Source organism: Aptenodytes patagonicus, chromosome 2 (assembly GCF_965638725.1).
Source record: "Aptenodytes patagonicus chromosome 2, bAptPat1.pri.cur, whole genome shotgun sequence".
NCBI classification, from domain to species: Eukaryota; Metazoa; Chordata; class Aves; order Sphenisciformes; family Spheniscidae; genus Aptenodytes; species Aptenodytes patagonicus.
The window spans coordinates 20,002,384-20,023,553 of NC_134950.1; the positions used below are offsets into that span (position 1 = coordinate 20,002,384).

Here is a 21,170-nt window from a genome sequence, read left to right on the forward strand (position 1 = left end):
CAGTCCTTCAGTCAGTTGCATTGGATAATTGTTTTTTGAAGGGAAGTTAATGAGAGCTTTATCATTTGACTTGTGCCATTCATTTCCACAGGAGCATCATAAACCCCTTCACAATACATTGGAGCCTCTTTGATATCTTAAGTCTGACCTCGAAGTTGAACTTTGTGTGTGTTTTAAAATGTGTTTTAAATACACCTAGCTTTTCTCAACTGCACAATTTACCAATGTTGAAGCTTCCAACATCTCACTATTTCACACTGGAAGCAGTGTAGCTCCAAAAGCCAGATACTACAGCAGCATCTCTTCTGTTACATGCTGGGTAAAGTTCCAAATAAAAATGTAATAAGAATACAATCTCTTACATCAAAGCCATTAAATGAGGATACAGACATGGATTTCAGTATTGCTACCATTCAGACAATTCTTTCAAACTAAATGTTGCAGAGGAATTTGTTATCCACAAAATAAGTATATAAAGATAAATAGTTATATTACTGCAGTCAGTAGCTGACATCCAGTCACTTCCACTTCTAGCAAAAAAGTTTGCTATATTATTAATAAACTTAAAATCATGTAAATTTTTAAATAAAGACATGCCCGCATATCTAATATACAATATCTATATACAAGAAAAAATGTTGATTGCTGTTACAAACAGAAGGGCAAACACAGAAATAGATCTAAAATCACATTAGTATGTTATCTAGCAAAGTTTCATAGTGTTAGCTGTAGGAATCAGTATAAAATTAGAATGGATTTAATGAATAACATCTATAAAGACATAGTCACAGCAAATTATGAGTTAAAATCACACCTTAACTTAAATCTGCATTTTTATATATTGCATTTGTGCACACAATTTTGCATGCATAATCATTTCCATTTGCGCAAATAAATATCAGCATGAAATCATTCCTTTTCATTTGTTATTCCAAATGATGGTGCATACAAAATCACCTACATAGATTTTAGCCCTTGATGAAACCTCACTAAGAATATGGGCTTAAATACCTCACCCGAGCATCTGAAAAAAAAGAACTATGGAGACAGGCTGAAAAAGCAGAAAGTTACTTTTTGAGCAAAAAGGCAAATAAAGGAGAGAATTTACTTCTGATATTGTCAATCTATAAGAGTTGTAGTTCAGTCTGTACTCTGAAAAGGGTCAAGATAAAAGTGTAAGTTTGTGTTACTGTTATTACATGAATACTTATCTCAGTTCTTAGCTCAGCCAGTTGTGCTCACAACAGTATAACCAGGTTTCTGTGGCATGCATTCTCATTGCCTCCCACTTGTCCTGGAGGTCTGCTCGCTTTTTATGTAAGAAAAAGACTTAGTTCTGGCACCTCTTTAGAAAGTCTGGGAGGTACGGGCTGGTCTGCAAGCACTCGATAGATGCCTAACTGATAACAGTATTTGTAGAGTGAAAGGATTTCCATGTGCCGGCCCCACCGGCAGCCGCCTCCGCACCCTCTCCCTCCGGTATCAACCCGGGGATCCGCTTTGATCAGCTGCGAGTGGTGCTGGCTGACTGCACATGAAGGCTTTGCTCAGTCAGGTACAGGAACTTGCTTTTATTCTGAATGTGTCTCTTGGCTAAGTACATATAAATGCCTGTGTAAGATTTCCCAGATAATTTCATTTTACTGTGACAGTTGCTTTGGAGGAAATGTTATAGAGGTTGTGGTACCTCTCCTTGACTTCTCCTTATGGTGGCAAGCTGTAGCTTTAAGCAAGTGTGAGCAGTAAAATGCCATAGAACTGTAATTTCACATCAAGCCCTACAAAGAAAAGGTTTGTTCAAAGTGTATGTGACTGCTATAGTATTGTATTTATGAGATACAATTGCTAGGTACTCCCTCCAGAGTAACATTAGTAGTATTCTCTTTTGACTCTTGAACCTTGGTCAGCTTTGCCCGCTTGGCTGCCATGCGACTTTGTCATTTTATTTTTTTCCTTATTATTTTAAAAGCAACAAACATCCCCCTTCCAGTTGTGTGGGCCCCAGCGCAGAGGATTTAGAAAACATTGCAAGACAGCCCGCACGGGTTCAGCTGCCGGCTCTGCTCCAGCCAAGGCTCTGCCAGCGCCTGCGGAGGAGAGGCTCCAGCATACAGCCTGCGTCTGGTATGGTGTTCTGCCTGGTTTTAAAACTGACTCCCCATAATGTGAGGTAAGAGTCTCAAGAAGCAGGATACCCCCATGGTCTCACTCCCTCTGCTTGCCAAAATGAAAAGGCAAGGGCTGATGGAAATAAAAGATAGAAAGGACTTTCTGGAGTAAGTTTGTCATGTCTGTACTGCTGGTTAAAAACCTCCTGCTGCTGGTCCCTTCCATGCCCTGCCATCACTCTGCCGAGCTAGAAAGTACCTGTGGAGCTCTGCAAGGTTAAAACAGACGTTAAAGCAAGGATGCAGACTGAGCAGGATAGAGGTGTTCCCTTCCTCCTTGCTATTCAGAGAACATCAAATGGAGCCTTTTGGATGCAGCAGACATGAGTTTGTATTGAAATTGAAATCTAAGAGCTATCGGGGTCTTTTCAGTTCTCTTTAAGTTTGCAGATATGGCTGAATGTAAGTGAAGTGGTTTGAATTGGGGAAGTGGCTGTATGTGCAAAGAAAAACTGGATAGGAAAGCCTTACAGTGTTAGTGAGGATACCTCTTTTATCCCACACTGGATAGGATTTTTACTAGAACAATTAGTTTTTTCACAGCTTTTTAAATGTCATGTACAAAAGCTGTGCAAAACTTTCATAACAAACAAGAACATGCAGGCACCTTCCTGAGTTTCTGTTACTGCTGCGCAGGAATGGGAAAATATAATTCTAGCAAGAACATGAGTTGGTCTACAGCAAAGCCAAAGTGATACACTGAGTTCAGACTGCAGCTGGGGATCGGGGAGATTGTGGCCCCAGGCTGCTTGTCACCGGCTGTGCAGGAAGAGCATGCAAGCAACTATGCTGGCAAATGGGAAGCCATGGTGACTTCTCGCAGGGAACAGGGATGAGCCTTGGAGATCGGTAATCTCAGCTGCAGCCAGAGCGGGCAGGGTGAGTACAGCCTAGAAACTGATCTTTTGTAACATAAATTTTTGTGTTTGGCTTCAGATTATCAAAACGAATGCTAAAGGTCATCATGTAAGGGGAACATTACAATGAACTAGAAAAATTAAGAAAATGTAGCAATGCTTTCACAGTATTTTCTCTTTCCAGCCAAATATACAGCCAATCAATCTTTCAAAACAGTTTTTTATGATGTCCTGAAGTATTCTAATGGATAACCTTTGAGACAAAAAATGAAAAAAAGTGGCATTTTTCACTAAATTTTCCTCTTTTCCCTAGATATTATCTATATTGAAGCTATAAACCCCTGTAGCGGTCTGAGACACAATTACTGTTAAACCAAGGCAAAATTAACTACTAAAAGCCTGTCCAGTACTCTTCAATACCTGTCAAGTGCAGACGGGATTCAGTATTAGCTGAGACTTACCTTTAAAGTGGTACATCTATAAACTAGCTTGCTGAAAAAAATAAGATTTTTTTTAAAGCTTCCTACTGACTTTTTAATTTGTTTATTCGCTGCTGTGAGTTCATTGAATGGTCTTCCTATTTCATGTTGTTCCAGGTAAAAAAAAAAAAAAGAAAAAAAAAAAGATTTCATGCTCTTTGCCATCAGATATCTGCTTGTTAAAGCGTGTTATGATGCCTGCAATTAGATTTGCACTGCTGTGGAATGAGGGAGTCAGTGGTGGATAATTACTGTAATTGGCAGCGGTTCTGGCTGCTGTTGGACGGGCCCTGCTGGTACTGCCCAGTGCAGTGTGAGCACTCCTGGGACACGCAGCAGCCATGCAGGAGGGCAGCTCCTCTCCTCACCTCTCACCTGCACTGGGAGCATCATCCGCTGCCCCGCTCTGTGTCCGTGGAGATGTCCTGGGCAGCCTTGCTCTTTCAGAGAGCACAGACCACTCTTTGGCCAATACATGAGATGAAGGATTTAGGTATTCCACTGAAGCCAACTCACCTGTTTAAAGTTATGTTGTGTTAAGTGCTTTGTTCAGTTAGACTCAGTAGTATATTCTTTTCACTCCCAAGAGGCTGCTTTTTCTTGTAGGATGCAGACAGGTGTGTAGAGATATATGGTAACTCCTGCAATTCTGTGAGCAGAAATGCCTTTACATTTCATACAGGTTGGTGGGAACAGAGCATCCAAATGTTTTATATGACTACATACTCAGAACGTGGGCTTCAGGCCTGAAAGTTAGGAGAGAAGAAGCAAACTGAGAAAGAAATATTTTTCATTTTCATATCATCTGCAAAAGGAAATGAAAAACTAAGTCTCTCTGTGGATCATCTATATTGTAAGAGCTAAGGTATACAGGATTATGACCAGCATTTAGGTAGTATTATGTAAAAAAGCATTGTGAAAACAGTAATATGCATCATCATGTAGAAGACAGCTGGGTTAGAAAGTTGTGCTACATACGGGGATGATGCAGGTAGCATGGAAATGGATGTGGCTTTCAGCACTCTCAGTACCAGAGTGCTGGTGTGTGGGAGTTCTGTGTCTTTTCGGTCCAGCTGTGTGGTGGCACTGGCCTAGCTAACCCCAAGTTGGAACCGGGGGTGAGGTACAAGAAAATGCCCCATTGCCCTCTCACAGGCAGCCAGAGCATAGTCCAGGAGGAATCACTGAGCTCAGACACCAGTGCCCACCCTCCTGCCAGACGCTTATGTGAGGCACCGTGCCCGAGCACCACTCTCTGATACTCCACCATTGCCCTCTACTCCTCAGGGAGTAAGGCTTAACCTACATGTTTCTCAGCATCATTCTACCATACTGCAGATCCTCCCGGTCACATCATGCTGGGCACAAGGCACTCTGAGAGCATCACTTTGCAGAGCTGGGCAGTTCTCCCTCCCCGCCATGCAGTGAACTTGCCCTTTTTGGTGGTGCATCATCTGTCACCACCAGCCTTCCCTGGTCCTTTGCTGCACCACCCCAGACGAAAACTATCCCATCACAGCCCCGTGCACGTGAACATGCTCTGCTTCATGAGGACTATACACCAAACATTAAAATGTATTAACTGTTACCTCAGATGACAAACATGGATCACCAAGGGACAATTTTACAGAGGACAGATAGCTATTGGTGACGGTAGTATCTTCTAGTTCAGTGCTGAAGTGATCCGACTCTTTGATGACGTTATAATTTAGGGCCATGCTGTAGTTGGCCGGTTTCTTGTCCTGTTTCTGCTGGCAGTTGCAGAGTTTCCTGAAGGCTGCTCTGAATTTCTGGGACATGAGATTGTAAATTACAGGATTGATGGCACTATTTAAATAAATACAGATTCTGCAAAATAGCAGGAACCAGTTTTCTTGGAAGGGACTGGAGAGAAAGGAATTGACCACCACCAGCGTGCGGTAGGGCATCCATAGAAATGCAAATAGGACTACCACCACGGCCAACATCTTGGTAACCTGGGGGAACACAGAGGTAGACAGAAGAGGGGTAGAAGGTTAGGACTCATCTTGGAAGGAACATGTGCATTCCTACGTCTCTAGGGCCAAAGCAAAACTACGGACAGATTCTTCAGCTGGGAATTTCTGATCAATATTTGATTCAGAAATGTTTTCTACAGTAAGAAGAACAAAAAAACCTGGCTCCAGATTCCTCCTAGTTTTTGTTAAATGACTCTTTCTAGGTGACATCCCAGTAAGCTAATTGTTACAGACCTGAGAATTTGCAGCTTCTCAAGCTGGAAGGAGGTGTTGATTCAAATGGAAAAGAAGGGGTCTAAAGCCATTTTTTCCAACCACATTAGATCTACTCCTTTAGACTAGTATAGTCTGTAGAGTAATTGAACGTGAAGCCTATTTAGATTATCTGCTTCAATAGGCACCCTAAAAGAATTTCCAAAAGCCAAAAGTAATGCAAAAAAAAAAAAAAAAAAAAAGAGATTTATTCCTATTCCTCAAATCCTCAATATTTAATTAGATCTTCATTATTTGAAGTTTACTCTGAAATGCCAATTAAAGTTTACAGAGCCGGGAAAAAAAGGATTATCAATAAAACTTCATTATTATAAGAACTTTCATCTATTGTGTAAATTTGTTTCAAGTAAAGAAAAAAAACAACCTTTGGGGATACTCAGAATAGCTGACATGAAATGAACAAAAAATAATTAAAAAATTAGGAAAAAAACCCACTGTAAAAGGAGTCTTTGTCTTGTAAATAATTTAATTCTAGTATATATAGTATGCCCTAGTCTCTACATTAAAAGAAGTTTGAAAGATGTTGATAAACAAGGTAGCAAGTACAGTGAGATGTGACAGTGGGATAGTATGGTGGCACGGCCTCACGTAGGTCAGGAGATGACTTGGTTAACTGGGTGTGCATGAACTGGAAAGCATTGGCACTGATTTTGGTGAGCTACAACTGCTTCTTTTGATTGTGGTTTTTTTTTACTATTTGCCTTTCTTCTTGACATAAAACTGTTGTTGCCTATTGACAGGTTAGTTTAAAGAACTTCTTTTTACCTTTGCTTTATTCCTTCTTTCTGGGTACCTGAAGTTATACTTCAATGAAACAGCAACTCCTGTAACCACAGGATACATTGTGGCTGTATGGGTTATAATTTCATTCTTTGCAGAAAGGATAGATGAAGATCGATGAGAGTTTCAATTGATTCCAGGGGGACAGACATATAAGTCCACTAAAATCACTCATTTATACATGCTAGTTTTAGGTGTGTTTTTTAGTTTGAAGTTATAAGAGAGTATATAATTCTCGTCTTCTGATCAGATAGCTCATTATATAGAAAGCCTGCAATCTCATTGCCTAAGGGATGTATTTTCTTCTAGCTATCTAGAAAGACACATACACATATAACCCAGTTTGTTGTTTTTGTTATAGATATTATGAAAAAGAATGGAATGAAGAGCAAAGTTACTCTACAAATGGATATATCTTTATTTATCTATCTATCTTTAAATGTACATATTCAAAGGCTACAATTTTATCTTATAATCCTCCTCCCTTCACCCTCACTTTTGTTTTCCCTACAGGTGTGTTCAGTAGAAGTAAAAAATGAGACTGAGAAATATTATCTCCTCTTTTGTCACTTGACTGATACATTTTCTTATGACTTCTAGACTGCTTTTCTTGTTTGCTGTGCACAAACAATCATCGTAATAGAGCAAAATGCAAATGTGAATGTCTCAGGTAGCTGAAAGGATGATTTTTCCTTATCTCTGAATCACTTCTAGAAGGACCAGTCCTGTGAACATGGCTGCAGGGAGTGAGGTGACCCAGTGCTGACCTGCTCTGGCTGAGGAAGACTCAGGACTCCTCACTTGCTGTGGCCTCCCTCCAGCTCAGCTCCAGCCTGCGCCTCCAAACTGAGCAAATCCATTCAACTGAGAATTATCATTCATCACGGAAAATAATTCACATTTAAAGGAAGAAAGTAACCGTTTGTGGAGCTTGGATTAAGAATGGGACTGGGCCCAACTAACAGATGTGTTGCATCAGCTCAAGTAATAGTCTACACAGGCATCAAAGTACTTTGCTACCAGAAGCTCAGTGGGGGACTCTGTTATCATACCTACTGATCATTGGCAATTTACATTTCTTCTGAGTATGTCTTTAAAGAACAATTGCTCAGAGAATCACTTACAATGGTGCAGCTGTCAGTCTGATTCCTGGATTGAACTAGAAATAAATTGATCTTACTGTCAGGAAGGGGATATTTTAGAGTCACACAACTAATACTTTACACCAATGAAAAAAAGGCTGTTACTCTTCAAGTGACTGGGTCCTATATGCCTCAAAGACATATATGTATGTAGTGTGCAAACTATTAGCTGAATTTATGTGTACTGGCAGCTTGATGTGCATTTTCCTTCTATCTAATACCACTAGCTTGTACTGCTGCCATGTTCAGCTTACTGAGGCTGTGATTTGACAATATATTAGAACTGGCTCTTAGCACCAGATAAAAATATCATGGTCACAGCACAAAGTGCCCTGAGCTGAGATCAATACAGTCTGCAGGTTTGAATGTGTTTAAAAATGCCAAGAGGTTAGCTTCGCACTGTCAGGCTTTATGCCAGGTAAGGCATTGTCTTGTCAGCAGCACTCAGACTCCCTCATTTTCTGGTCTTGACATAAACTGAAGCCCAAGTAACCTGTGATTGCAGCTAAAAAAGCAATCCTGTTTTCACTTCCCTCCTTGTGCTGGCCCCAGCAATGAGGGCATGGGTCAGGTCAGACTGCTGGTCCAACTGAAAACTAAGCACTTCTCTGTAGAGCTGGTTTTCGGTTTGCTCAGGGTAATGATCCAACTCATGTACCCATACACCACCACGGAGTCTACAATCAGTGCAAGAGAAGAGGCAGAAGCATGTGGCCATGGATGGCACCACTTTGGTGGCACCTTTTGGTGGTTCAGTCAGTGCAGGCTAATAAGAAGAAGTCACCATAATTTTAAACTGGCTGCAGTGCATGTCCTTCCAAAGCTGCCAAAAATCAGAAATCTGGCACAAGCTCTGTATTGCCAGGCAGAAATTCAGCTGCCTGATCCATCTGACTGGTAGTGGTTGTGTCTCTGAGACCAACTGCAAGGCCCTGAGTTCAGATAACTATTTGATCTTTGGTAAAACCTCCCTAAGCTGGCTCTGGAGGCAGTGAGTTTTCATGCCCATCCACTTCAGAGCATGACCTTTGTGCAAATGGCAGCAGCTCCTAGAAGGTGCTCTGGCACCTCTCACTTTGTTCCCAGTGTGGCCGTAGGGCTTGTCACCCCACTGCAGGCGGAGGCACCCCTCAGGGCTTCTGACCCAAAGGCGCTGCAAGCACGCCCTGGACTTTTTTCACACCTGAATTTGCCTTTACAGATGAACCCAGCTTCTAAACACATGATTTAGACCAAAGCTGCTTTCTTATCCACACCAAAAATCTTCAGTGGGATTGATGGGGCTGCACAGAAATAGCTTAGAGGAAAGTTTGGTCCACTTTGCTTAAGTAAACTGCCACATTCTTTTCAAATCACTTCATATGAAACATAACCAAACATCATTTGGGGGGGGCTAATTATTTGATGTCAGTGGAGTGCTAAGAGGACAAACTTTTTTAAAAAACTGCTTTTTATTACCTGTTACTGTACACCAAAGCTCCCTGAAAGCAGAGGCACTAGCATCCTCATTCATTACTCAGGTGAAGGCAAGCATACATTGATTGCTCTTTTCTTGTGGATGTGCACTGCGTATCCTATACTCAGAGTACAAATTATTGTTAGTTAAGGAGACTGAAAACATGATTAAAAGGCTTTGAGCAAATCCATTTTAGTCCAAATTTCAAGTGTACTTTGAGTGATAGCAAAGTGCTTGAGATTGAATATGTTCCTGGCTGCATGCAACCACTTTTCAAGCCCTATCTTTTGGTTTATGAGAATGTTCTGAAAAATATTTAAAATGTTTTCTACTAAATAGATTCCCAATATTTTAATTCTGAATTGGTATTCTCTTCCTTCCTGCTCCAAAACCTTGTCATTCTAAGAAAGTGCTTTTACGAGACACTTTCATTACCGTGGTACTAACAGCTTGGTAGTTGCTTCCTTCTCCTTTGAATATTAATCTTTCTTACATTGATAGGTAAAAGTCATAGCCATATTTACTAAGTTACTGTGCCATAGAGTCACTCTGGTGTTTTAAAGGCATGTAATAGTATCTCTCTTTCTTGTGCTTGGTGTTCATTGCAATGCACAGAGATTGTATATGCCAGTCGGTGATTTTATAATCCAAAAGAAGTTGTACAATGAGGAGGAGGATTAAATAAATAAAAGGATTAATGTCTTGATATAATAACACTGCAAGTGAAGCTAAGCAATATGATTGAGGATTTCACGTAAGCCATGCAAAACTTATCTTGCATTGCAAACTGGAATCTGTGCTTGCTCTGCTGTGAGAGAACAGAGGGATTTCTCTAGTGGGGGCAGGTGATCACATACTGCATCAATGTCTAAGAGAGGACTTTCTCTAGAGGGTAACCTACCTTTTTTAATTGACCATGGAGGGACCTTAGATGATTTGATTGGACTAAGCAACTAACTTTGTGAGATATGCATAATGTTAAGTGAGTTGGATCCCATCCCAAGTATAAACAAAACATGTTTGCTATCTAAGGATGTATTTATTTTTCACAGTCCCCTTGATAGCCAAGGAAACTAGGAATTCCTTTGGGGAAAGTATGAAATCTACCTGCAGATATGTAATTCAGTGTTCATATTAGGGATGGACAAGAAAAAAATCTGGGATCTGTTGGCTGAGCTAGGTGGGATAAAATGGAAGTGTGAGTGAGATCAGCACAGCCAGAACCAGGATGTGGGGGACCAGACAAATGAGGAAAAGGCATATGAGAAAGAGAAAAGGAAGCACACAGCTCAGGTTGTGATTCCATGAGCACATCAGCCAGCCAATGTGTGGGCTCTTAGCTGCTATAAAAGGGGACCAGGTTGCTTCCTTGTATTCCTATCTGCTTCCCCGGGGCCTCTTGCTCTCTTTTAAAAGGTAATAAGCTGCTTGCCAAGGTAGCTCACAGAACAAGTACTCTTAGAAAAGGATTTAATTTTCCCCACATTTTCAAAGTTTTCCTGTAAAGGCAAATCCCTTTTCTGTCCTTCAGTTTTAAGTTCTCTCACTCTCTTCTTCCTTCCCGCGATGCCTGGGTCTTCAGGACATTTTCTTGCTTCTGAGCAGAAAAAAATTATTCAAATTTTCAGAAGAAAAAGCATTAACATTTTAGAAATGCTGATAGATCCTAATACCTGTGCTACTAGAAAAAAAGAAGCACTGTTAGCAAAATTAAGCACCCACGGAAAAAAAAAGGGGCAGAAATAGCTTTTCTCCCTTGTACCGTATGCTGTAAAGAAACATTTAATGTTCGTTGTTGTAACTTGTTAGCGAACCTTTGTTTTATTATGAAATCTGCTCTGAATACTTTGAACAACACATTTTCTATTCATGAAATGAAACTGTTCTTTCCTTCTTGTCTTTTTAATAAAAGATTTGGGAATAGAATGCCTAAAATGGACAAGAGGGGAAAATGTGATCAACCTTCAACTTTTAGCATCACAGGTACACATCTGCTCTGAATTCATTGTCCTAAACAGCAACTATAAAATAAGTGGCTAAACCTTCCAAAGTTCAAATAGGAACAATTATTTCTTTTATTTCTGTAAGCAATGAAAGTTTAGAAGTAAGTGGAATTGTGGTGGTGCTGTATATGAAAAAGCAAAGAAAAAGAAGTTTTGAGATTTATTTTGATACTTATGGTACTTTATGGTGTAAAGATACAGAAAGGAAGACTATAAGTAAAGACTAAAGAATTATTAGCTTGAATTTCAGGCGTGTGTAAAGTTGAAACTGTAACGTGTGTGAATGTAAGTTGAATATGAACTGCTGCTTGATAGAGGCAATGAGCTGGTTATATTGAATTTGGTTTGTCTGCGATTTTTGGTAATGGACAATCTGGTCAAACCTTTGGTACAGGCACTTGTATGTTTTCCATATTGAATTTATGACACACGTTACTATTTATGTGCGATAAATGCCTGTAACAGCAGTTAATGTTTGCTCAATTGCTATGCATTTTGATTAGGATGTAGTCAGTGAATGTGTTTTCTGGAAGATTTAACAATGTGGATGGTTTGCGAGTACCAATAACAGGCCATTTTGAAATAGCAAAGACACAAATTGGTAAGCTAATGCAATCATCATATGCGTGCCTGAAAAATAAGAGATCTAACTGTTGCATCTGCCTTTGCAACTGCAATAAAGAAACTAAAACAAAGTGGCAGAAAAACAGCTACCTAGTAGACTAACAAACCAGATGTCTTCAGCCTACCACAGCACTGCTGAAAGCGGTACTACCACTGGGGTTGGACTGGATGATCTCCAGAGATGCCTGCCAGCCTCAGCGATTCTGTGAAATTATAACAAAGTATTGGAGGGAATTTTTTTTAATCTAAGGTCCTGAGGGATCTGGGACAAAGGCCCTTGTTGGCTCATGATCCTTTGGATCCATGGAACAGCCAATACTGGAACTGCTAATCAATTCCCACAAAAACATACAAATGTCCATACTGGGTCAGCCCAAAGGTCTGTCAAGCCCAGTATCAGCCCCTGTCTCAGTGTCCACATGGAGATGCCTAGACAGGAATGAAAGGAGGGCAAGCTTATGTGATACTTTTCTTAATAGTCTCACAACCTTTTTCGCCTTTCCCATGGCTTAGGAGAGAAAAAGTAACCAAGAAAGAGATGTCAGACATACTTTAACTATTCCAATCATGGTAAGCTGTAACTCAGACATATCTAGACCAGTTTTCTTCAAACTTGGAAAAAAAAAATCTTCAGGGGAGTGAGGGTTTCTATTGCTAAAGCACTTTTGGAATCATGCTCTTTTCTGAAGTAAAAAATGAAGTATTTGAAACCAGCTCCTGTCTACTCTTCCACCATCATGCACTTCTGATTGACCCTCTTGTCACAGTCTATTCACTGCACTTTAAAGCCTGTTAAATGAAAAACTACACCAAAACCATCTTCAGTCCCTTTGCTTTTTGAGAAATGCAATTTCACAAAGGCTAAGGGAAAAGTCTGTAAAAGCCCCTTATGAAGTGTATATCTAATGGGAAGTAGAGGTAGGAATGCTTCTTGCCTTGGCTGGTTTATGTTGAAATCTCAAACAATTTCAGAGACCATGAAACACCATAAAGAAGAATGCCACTAAAATATCGGCTGTGTTGAAATCAGCAGCCAATCTCTTACTGATGAAAGGAATCAGGATGTTATACTGCTACTTGCTTATATCTTAAAACATCCACTTTCAATATTCATTGCCACTACATGCAGTTTTCACCCATGTTTCAGCTACTGTGACCTGGGTTCAACTGGAGGGTGCTGGAAAATTTTGCTTTCTCACCTTCCCTTCTGTTCACCAGGACTACTTCATTCTGTTTTCTCAGGTTCAAATTGTGTAAATCACTCAGCAGAAATACGCGATAGTTCCTCTGTGATCAAAGAGGTCTAACCTTACTCTTAGTCACCTTTTCATTTTCTCCTAATCTTCTGTGGCAAAAAACATTATGTCACTGTTTCTTTGTCACTGAGACCCCCCTATAGGCAGTCAAACGCTTTCCCACAGTATTGGTCAACTGTACGGGAGCTTCAGTCTAGCAAGGTTATTTCCTTTGCAAAGCATAGCTGAAAGCCCATTCAACACAGTCATCACCAGCTCCATCAGACCTAATAGGTGTTTAAGATTTTTCTTTAAGTGACAAACTAAACACATGCTTGAAGGTTTACCTGCATGTTTCAATACTAAAACCAAGCTTAACACTAGTTGATTCCTCAGGGCCTAACACCACGTAGCCTTGAGCCCAAGCTGATTCCTCTGAAAATGGAGCATACCAATATCTCGCCTTCTTCTGGCAGAGGTCTTCCCTCAGGAGAGTCAGGTGTTGCCTACTGACTTGTAGTGGCTGATCAACAGCTCTGCAAGGCAATAAATGATTCTTATTGCTTTCCATTAAGAGTGGATCAGCTGTATTTAGCTTCTGACAAAGAGGCAGAATGAACTGGTTTCTGTTCCTTCTAGGACACTGGGAGCCTGATGGGAAAAACAAAGTGAATTGGAAATGGATTCCCATGTACGAAGGAGTGCCTGACTGTCAAATAAAACCAGTTTTGTTTTTGAAAACCTTTAAAATACATCTATCGAACCCTGCTACCCAGTACAGTTCTGGAAAACAGAATAAATATTGCACAAGTGGGATTGATTTAGCTCTTCAGAAGTGGATGTAAGAATGGAGTTTGACACATCCTATAGGTACGTATTGGTGCTCCTTTACTCAATAGAACTTTAGTTTGCAGTGTAAACAAATAACTCATAATTTCAGTAGTTGTCCAATATCAGCGGTAACAGATGTTGTTCAGTGAAACAAAAATGTGTTGGAAATGGAGATACTTTATGAGAAAAGAAAGCTTATTTTGTGCCTTTCCCTCTCTTTCAACATTTTAAAAAAAAGGACTGATTTTTTGTACCTGGTTTTTTTACTTGTCTTCCCTGTTCAGTTTTGTCTTGCAGTGCTTTGAATGAAAACTTCGGGGGACCCTGAAGAGTACTTTGAAGGCTTTGTCCATTGGTGGTTGTTGATATGGGGGTATTGATCCTTTAGTAAAGAGATTTTGTTCCTGTTAGCTTTCCAAACATTGAAACGAAATAAATGTTTCCTAGAACTAATTCAGTGACTTTTAAATCATGTGGATGGGAGGGTGAAGGCAGGGAACGGAACAAGTAAGCAGAGGACCACTTTCTAACTGGAAGAGCTGATTTTCATTCATTGGAGATGTATTATAGCTTCATTCTGAGCTCATCCCTAGGCATCTCACATGAAAAATATGTTAAAATAGGCTTGACTTACCATTCTAAAATATATTCCAGGCCTTCTTTATAAATCATAGAATGCTCTAAATTGTCATTCTGTTTTGAAAACAGAAGTCCTTTGACCACCTGGCCACTTTTCTTCCCCTTCAGTGCTGGTGTTTTATCTGTTTATGTTAGATACTGAAAATATCTGTTCTAATGAAACTGAACATGGTCCATCTATTCTCCTTCGGCAGTAGCCACCTCCCTCCCTCCTGTTTATCTCACTACTGAGCTTCTCACCCCCACCTTGCCTCAGCTCAGGTAGCTGTCCTCCACAGTTTTGAGGAAATGGTTATTTTACACTATATTTACTTCCCCCCTGAGCATAGAGCTATTCTAGATGCCACATCAGGGTTGTTCCTCTCTTGCCCTGCTCCCTGCATAAGTGCCAGGTGCAAGGAAGCATCCGAGGTGTTGAATCCAGTTGCTTTTGGATTGGGCGGGAGTGTTGATCTGCTCAAGGGTAGGAAGGCTCTGCAGAGGGACCTGGACAGGCTGGATCGATGGGCCAAGGCCAATTGTATGAGGTTCAACAAGGCCAAGTGCCGGGTCCTGCACTTGGGTCACAACAACCCCATGCAGCGCTACAGGCTTGGGGAAGAGTGGCTGGAAAGCTGCCTGTCAGAAAAGGACCTGGGGGTGTTGATTGACAGCTGGCTGAACATGAGCCGGCAGTGTTCCCAGGCGGCCAAGAAGGCCAATGGCATCCTGGCCTGTATCAGAAATAGTGTGGCCAGCAGGAGTAGGGAAGTGATCGTGCCCCTGTACTCGGCCCTGGTGAGGCTGCACCTCGAATACTGTGTTCAGTTTTGGGCCCCTCACTACAAGAAGGATGTTGAGGTGCTGGAGCGTGTCCAGAGAAGGGCAACGAAGCTGGTGAAGGGTCTGGACAACAAGTCTTCTGAGGAGCGGCTGAGGGAACTGGGGTTGTTTAGCCTGGAGAAAAGGAGGCTGAGGGGAGACCTCATCGCTCTCTACAACTCCCTGAAAGGAGGTTGTAGCGAGGTGGGTGTCGGTCTCTTCTCCCAAGTAACAAGCGATAGGACAAGAGGAAATGGCCTCAAGTTGCGGCAGGGGAGGTTTAGATTGGACGTGAGGAAAAAATTCTTTACTGAAAGAGTGGTTAAACATTGGAAGAGGCTGCCCAGGGAAGTGGTTGAGTCACCATCCCTGGAAGTATTTAAAAGACGTGTAGATGAGGCGCTTAGGGACATGGTTTAGTGGGCATGGTGGTGTTGGGTTGACGGTTGGACTCGATGATCTTAGAGGTCTTTTCCAACCTTAATGATTCTATGATTCTTCACATTTTCAGTCCATCAGCTTCTAATTCTGGGCTGACTCTCATATCAGAAACCTAAGTTATGTATAGCCATTTTTGAAGAAAACAATTGAAATTGCATAACTGTATGACTCCCAATAGAAAGTATTGACTGTATACAGAAGACTAATTCTTGGAAGCTGATATAGAAGCACAAAGCTGACAGTACAGATAGCTATATGTTAACACAATAATATAGGTTAAAAATAAAAAGTCTAAAAAACAATAAGACGATGGTATCTATTTCAGCCATGAGTTGGAAACAGCTTCAGATAGTGCTCTTCAACCAAAACACAGCCATTGTATGAAAAGGTAGGGGACAAAAAGCTTTCTTACTTAGGTAAAAAACAAGTTTTGACCATTTTTAACAATGGAAGACTTTCAAAATGTAGATGAGGTAATGGGAAGTCCCAAGAAAATTAAAGAAAATGGTATGACCTGGCAGTCTGCGTTAAGCTAAATCCAGATTAGTCAAGCAATCCAGGTCATACAAGTGGGTAAATCAATTCACATACTGCCATGTTGGATTAATCATCATCAAAAATGGTTATGAAATTCCTGAGTTAAACCTTCATGAAGCTTGAGGAAACCTATCTAACTTACTGTTTCATTCTGGTATATTATACAAATGTCAGCTCATAATAGCTTAATTATAATAATACTTAATCATAATCACTCAATGGAACTGTATTGAATGTCCATGTCCAGGTTTTGACAATGAGGAGGCTGCAGGGGTGGCCTCTCTGAGAAGAGGCCTGGGGCTGCCCCATGCTGGACACAGACAGTTCCATCCAGCTCCAACAGACCCACCACAGGACACAGCTGAGCCCGTTAGCCAAGCTGGTGGTGCCTCTGTGAAAACATATTTAAGAAATGGCAAAAAAACTGGAAAAAGAGAGAGAGAGAAGAGAAGGGAAGAAATGAGTGAGAAACAGCAGAGGGAACACCAAAGTCAGAGGAGGCACTCCTTAGCAAAGCAGGCACCCCATGAAGGGACTACAGCCCATGGAGGACCCACACTGAAAAAGAGGAAAAGAGTGAGAAGGAAGAAGTGGCAGTGAGAAACCTCTGCAACCCGACCACAACTCCTCCGCACTGCCGACTGCCTCATGGAAGGGACTGAGTGTAACTTATGGCTACAACAAGAGGCAACAAATTGTCAATAATTGAAACTAGTTTTCCCCAAGTCAAGTCTGCATTGCCTACAACAGTAACTGGTAAGTGATCTCCCTGTCTTTACGAGCTTTCTTATTCCTGTTCTTCCCATTTTTCTTCCCTATCCTGCTGTGGGGGGGAATGAGCAAGTAGCTGGGTGGGCGTTTGGCTGCCAGCCAGAGCCAACCCACCACAGGAACATGCACGAATTTCATTTTGTAGAAGTGTTCTTGGATAAATATGAGAACTGCCACAGAAGTAGGAACTGTACACCACATTTTCAGTCACTTTTTCTACAGATCACATGCTGGACATCATATGTAACTCCATCACTGTAGTGCAAGCACAATTCTGGGAAGGCATATAGACAGTTTTACATGACAGCAGAACTCATTATGAGGCCAAACTATACCACCAGCTATACATGCCTTTGCCAGCGCAGCAGGAAATTTTCACTTGTGTGTCTTACTAACTGCTAAGATTTTAGATTTTTTGAATATGGACTTGTGTTTTCCCATTTTACACCACTGGCTATATTTTGCTATATATTGTTTGCTATTCTATTAAAAATATTACTAATAATGCCACACTATCCTGGCTTTACTTCCTATGTTGTACTATATGCAAATGCTAGCTTTATTCATAATGATGCTACTTTAAACCGTCAGGTTACTTGGGCTTCTAGAAAAAGTTTTGCTGTCTATACAAGACATAAAAGACATCACATTATAATCCCACTTTTTGGTTTCATAATAAAGCAGCATCCACATTCAGCAATGCTCAATGTAAAAGATTTGTCAGTTTTTCAAATGATGCTAAGCACACATAATCAAGCATGTATGCTAAAGTGATCTTGAGAACTTGAAAAGCATATTATCTTCCTCTACTAATTAATGGACAAAGAAAAACAAAATTAAACACTTCTAATCTGACTATTTACTATAAATGGAGACACATAATTAAATATATCCTAGCCCACATGTTTCCACTGTGCATTTCAAAGCGTGGCTCTAGTGCTCTGTGAGCGCTCGGTGCTCTAGCAGGCAGCTCAGTTAACCTTTGAGGTCAGTGCCATCTCTATAATAAGGGAAAACGGTGCCTCTCATTAAACAGTAGCAATCTACATAAAATAAGAATATAAAGTTCAACCCATCACCCAAGAGGGGCACTCAGCTTGTTTGAAAAGGTGCACGGCTCGGTGTTGTTTCCTGAGGGAACTGTACAGTGCAGGGAGGTTGAAGCATCCTGCCTGGCAAAGCGACCCTCCGGGGTGCCTTGCAGAGGCTGCTGAGGGCTGTGAGCCAAGTCGCTCAGCATGGAGCATCGCTTCCCAACGCTCGCATCAAGCTGCCTGACCCAACCGGAGCCTGCTCCCGAGAGCCAGCTGTGAAGTGATGCACCCTGCATTTCTCAGCACTGCACCAGACTGTGCTACCTGCTGCATGCTGTGTGAGTATGAGGCAGTACGGTTTATTGCAAATAGCCATAAATTAATCTACTAACTATATTCTACTTGTATAATGACACATTGCAGCATACATGTTTAACAATATAAAAAGAAGCTAGTCAAAACTATGCCTCGTTTTTGGGCCATCAATACATAAAAATATTTTATGAGAGACAGAATAACAAAGATACTTAGTATTTACAAAGCACTTCTATATACAGACTTGCTTAAGCAGACTTTTCACAGGAGAATTAGAGACAGGAAAAGCAACAACTTGACTGCATTTGCAGAGTGACATAGTGCCTTAGTCAGGACAAAACCTCAAGTCTCCTAAACTCCCAGGCTACTTCATTCTCTTCAGATCTCAGAAATAACTCAAGGGTCACTTTGTATATTTGGCAGGATTACTAACAGGCTGTAGTATAAAGAAATTATAGTTAAAAATGTTTCATTCTTTATTGATACTTCCTATTTGCTTTTTGATATAGGAAATAAAAGACTATTTGTTTTCCAATCCTAGCACTAGGTAATAATGAATAAGCAAGAACAAAAAATACATGTTTATATGTATGTGTATACGTATCACAGAATTTCGGCTTGACTACTTAGCAAAAAGGGAGAATGTTTTACCCCCTTCCACAGGCTTAGACTAGTGACCTCTAAAACAAGCAGATTTTAGGTTTCAGAAAGCCATTTCAAACTGCTGTTCCTACCTGCCTTCGAGAAGCAATAGTGCTATTGAAACTCCTGTTAGTCATCTTGGAATTCACAGGCTTGCTTTGGTGAGCCACGTTATTCCTCCATGTCTTAGAGTTTTCTTTTGGGTCCGAAGGGATGGGGTTCAGGAACAGTATTCTAGCAATCAGGCCATAAAGGACAGTCGCCAATACCATTGGCACAACATAAAATATACCAAAGTCCATCATGTAGATAGGAGAGTAATAGCTCCTGGACACCTTGTAGCCACAGGACACAACAGTAGTGTCTTTGTAGACTACTGTGTTAAGGTCTAGCAAGAAAAACCAGAGCATACAGTATATGGAGGTGAAAGCCCAGACAAAAATTATGATCTTCTTGGCTCTTGAAAAAGTGCATAAGAACTGAGCTTTGATTGGATGGCAGATGGCTATGTATCTCTCAATAGTGAAGGCAGTGATGGAAAAAGAAGAAGCATTGATCCCTAGGTACTGGAGATAAGTGATGCAGAGACACCCCACGTAGCCATACACCCAGGATCTATACAGGCTTTCTGTGATATTAGGTAGTCCTGCAGCCACAAGCACCATGAGATCTGCCACGGCCAGACTCACCAGATAGCAGTTAGTGGGAGTTCTCATGTGTTTGGTTCTGAGGACCACCAAAACCACCATGATGTTGCCCATGATGCCCAGTCCACAGATCAGGAGGACCAAGACGATGGTAACCGCTTGGTATTCAGCTGTAACGATCTCCTGGCTTGATAGTGGCAGACCAGTTTGGTTCTGCTCATCCCCTGTGCCATTCTCCATCTTCACCAGCCCACTGCTGCTTCTGCCCAGCACTCGGTCTCAGCACATGTTCTCCATGGTCCTCTCCAAAAGGGTGAGTGGAGCAGAGCGTGGGTAAGCCATAGCCCCAGAGCACATTCTCCATGTAGTCACAGTCCCATTCCTGTACTGTCCTCCACTCACCCAAAAGCACATGCACTTTCAGTCTTTGTAAATGCAATTACCAGACAGGTTAATCCCTTTAAGATTCCAGCTCATTCACACAGGTTACAAAGCTGTTTTCTCATAGCCGGTTCGAGGCATTCATGAAAACACAGCATGTGGAGATGGGAGCTTTCCCCCCTGCAGAGGAGGACGAGGCAGCGGCAGGGAAAGCAGAGCCCTCCTGCACTGCCAGCTGGCTAAAGCACTGCACGGGACTGAGCTGATCTAGTCCAGGCAGACTTCAGCATCACCACTTTCCAGGAGGAGTCACAACGCACTGAGGGTGGAGACAGCAGCAGGAGGTGAAAGGAGAGTGATTTATAAAGCCCCACAGGTTTTCTGCCTCATGCTGCTTTCCCTCTCTGCTCTCAGACGGCTATCTCACGTATCGATCGTATTGATCCACCCTGGCAAACAAAGGGGAGATTGACTGGCAACAAAAAGACACCAATTTCTAAAATTCTGACTTTCCCCGAGTCCCTGTCCTTGTGAAAGTGATGGTAATTTACACTTGCCTCCTGCTTTGCAGGGAACTATAAGAGTCCCTTCAGAGCTGACAGAAAGAAAGGTACCCCAACTTTTGAAAACAGCAGGAAAAATTGGGTTTCTTCACTTTACAGACAATTCTCTTCAAAACCTCTATTGCTATTGCTGTCATCACTCCCGAGACCTTTCAGCTCTTTTCTGTAGCACAGCAACAATGAAACCATCAGAGCACAAATTGCTTCTTAATGAACTCAGTGACACACACGTGCACACACACACACACACACACACAGTGTGTTACTAATCCACCACCGTTTCCTCAATGAAGAGTCTCCTCTGGTTGAATAAACTCCTCCTTGTTCAGTCAGGTTGTGTAAAACCACAGACAAATCAAAGACTGGTGGAAATAACCACTTTGAGATGTGCTGATGAAAGACCTACAGATGCAATAGCAGTATGCACGAGCCCAACTGCATCTGGAGACGGATGCAGAGCTTCCCTGTCTCACGTGCTGCCAATCTTAATGCCTCAGTGAGAGAAACAATAATAAATCCTTCTTCAGGGGTCTGTGAAAGAGCCCTTGTCAGCT

General features: G+C 41.5%; 1 protein-coding gene across 1 annotated transcript; it reads right to left on the bottom strand.

The window, feature by feature from the left end:
- Positions 1–5,072: 5,072 nt before the first annotated feature.
- TRHR (thyrotropin releasing hormone receptor) lies at positions 5,073–19,912 on the bottom strand. The gene is made up of 2 exons (XM_076332152.1): positions 19,118–19,912; positions 5,073–5,480 (listed from the first exon to the last, which is right to left on the bottom strand). The coding sequence occupies exons 1-2, from the start codon at positions 19,910–19,912 to the stop codon at positions 5,073–5,075; spliced, it is 1,203 nt and encodes a 400-aa protein (XP_076188267.1).
- Positions 19,913–21,170: the final 1,258 nt, after the last annotated feature.

Excerpts from the sequence above, each read along its gene's own strand:
- TRHR (XM_076332152.1), bottom strand. The coding sequence starts at position 19,912 with ATGGAGAATGGCACAGGGGATGAGCAGAACCAAACTGGTCTGCCACTA. Across the intron at positions 5,481-19,117 it reads CTATTGCTTCTCGAAGGCAG|GTTACCAAGATGTTGGCCGT; the intron begins GTAGGAACAGCA and ends GTGTTCCCCCAG.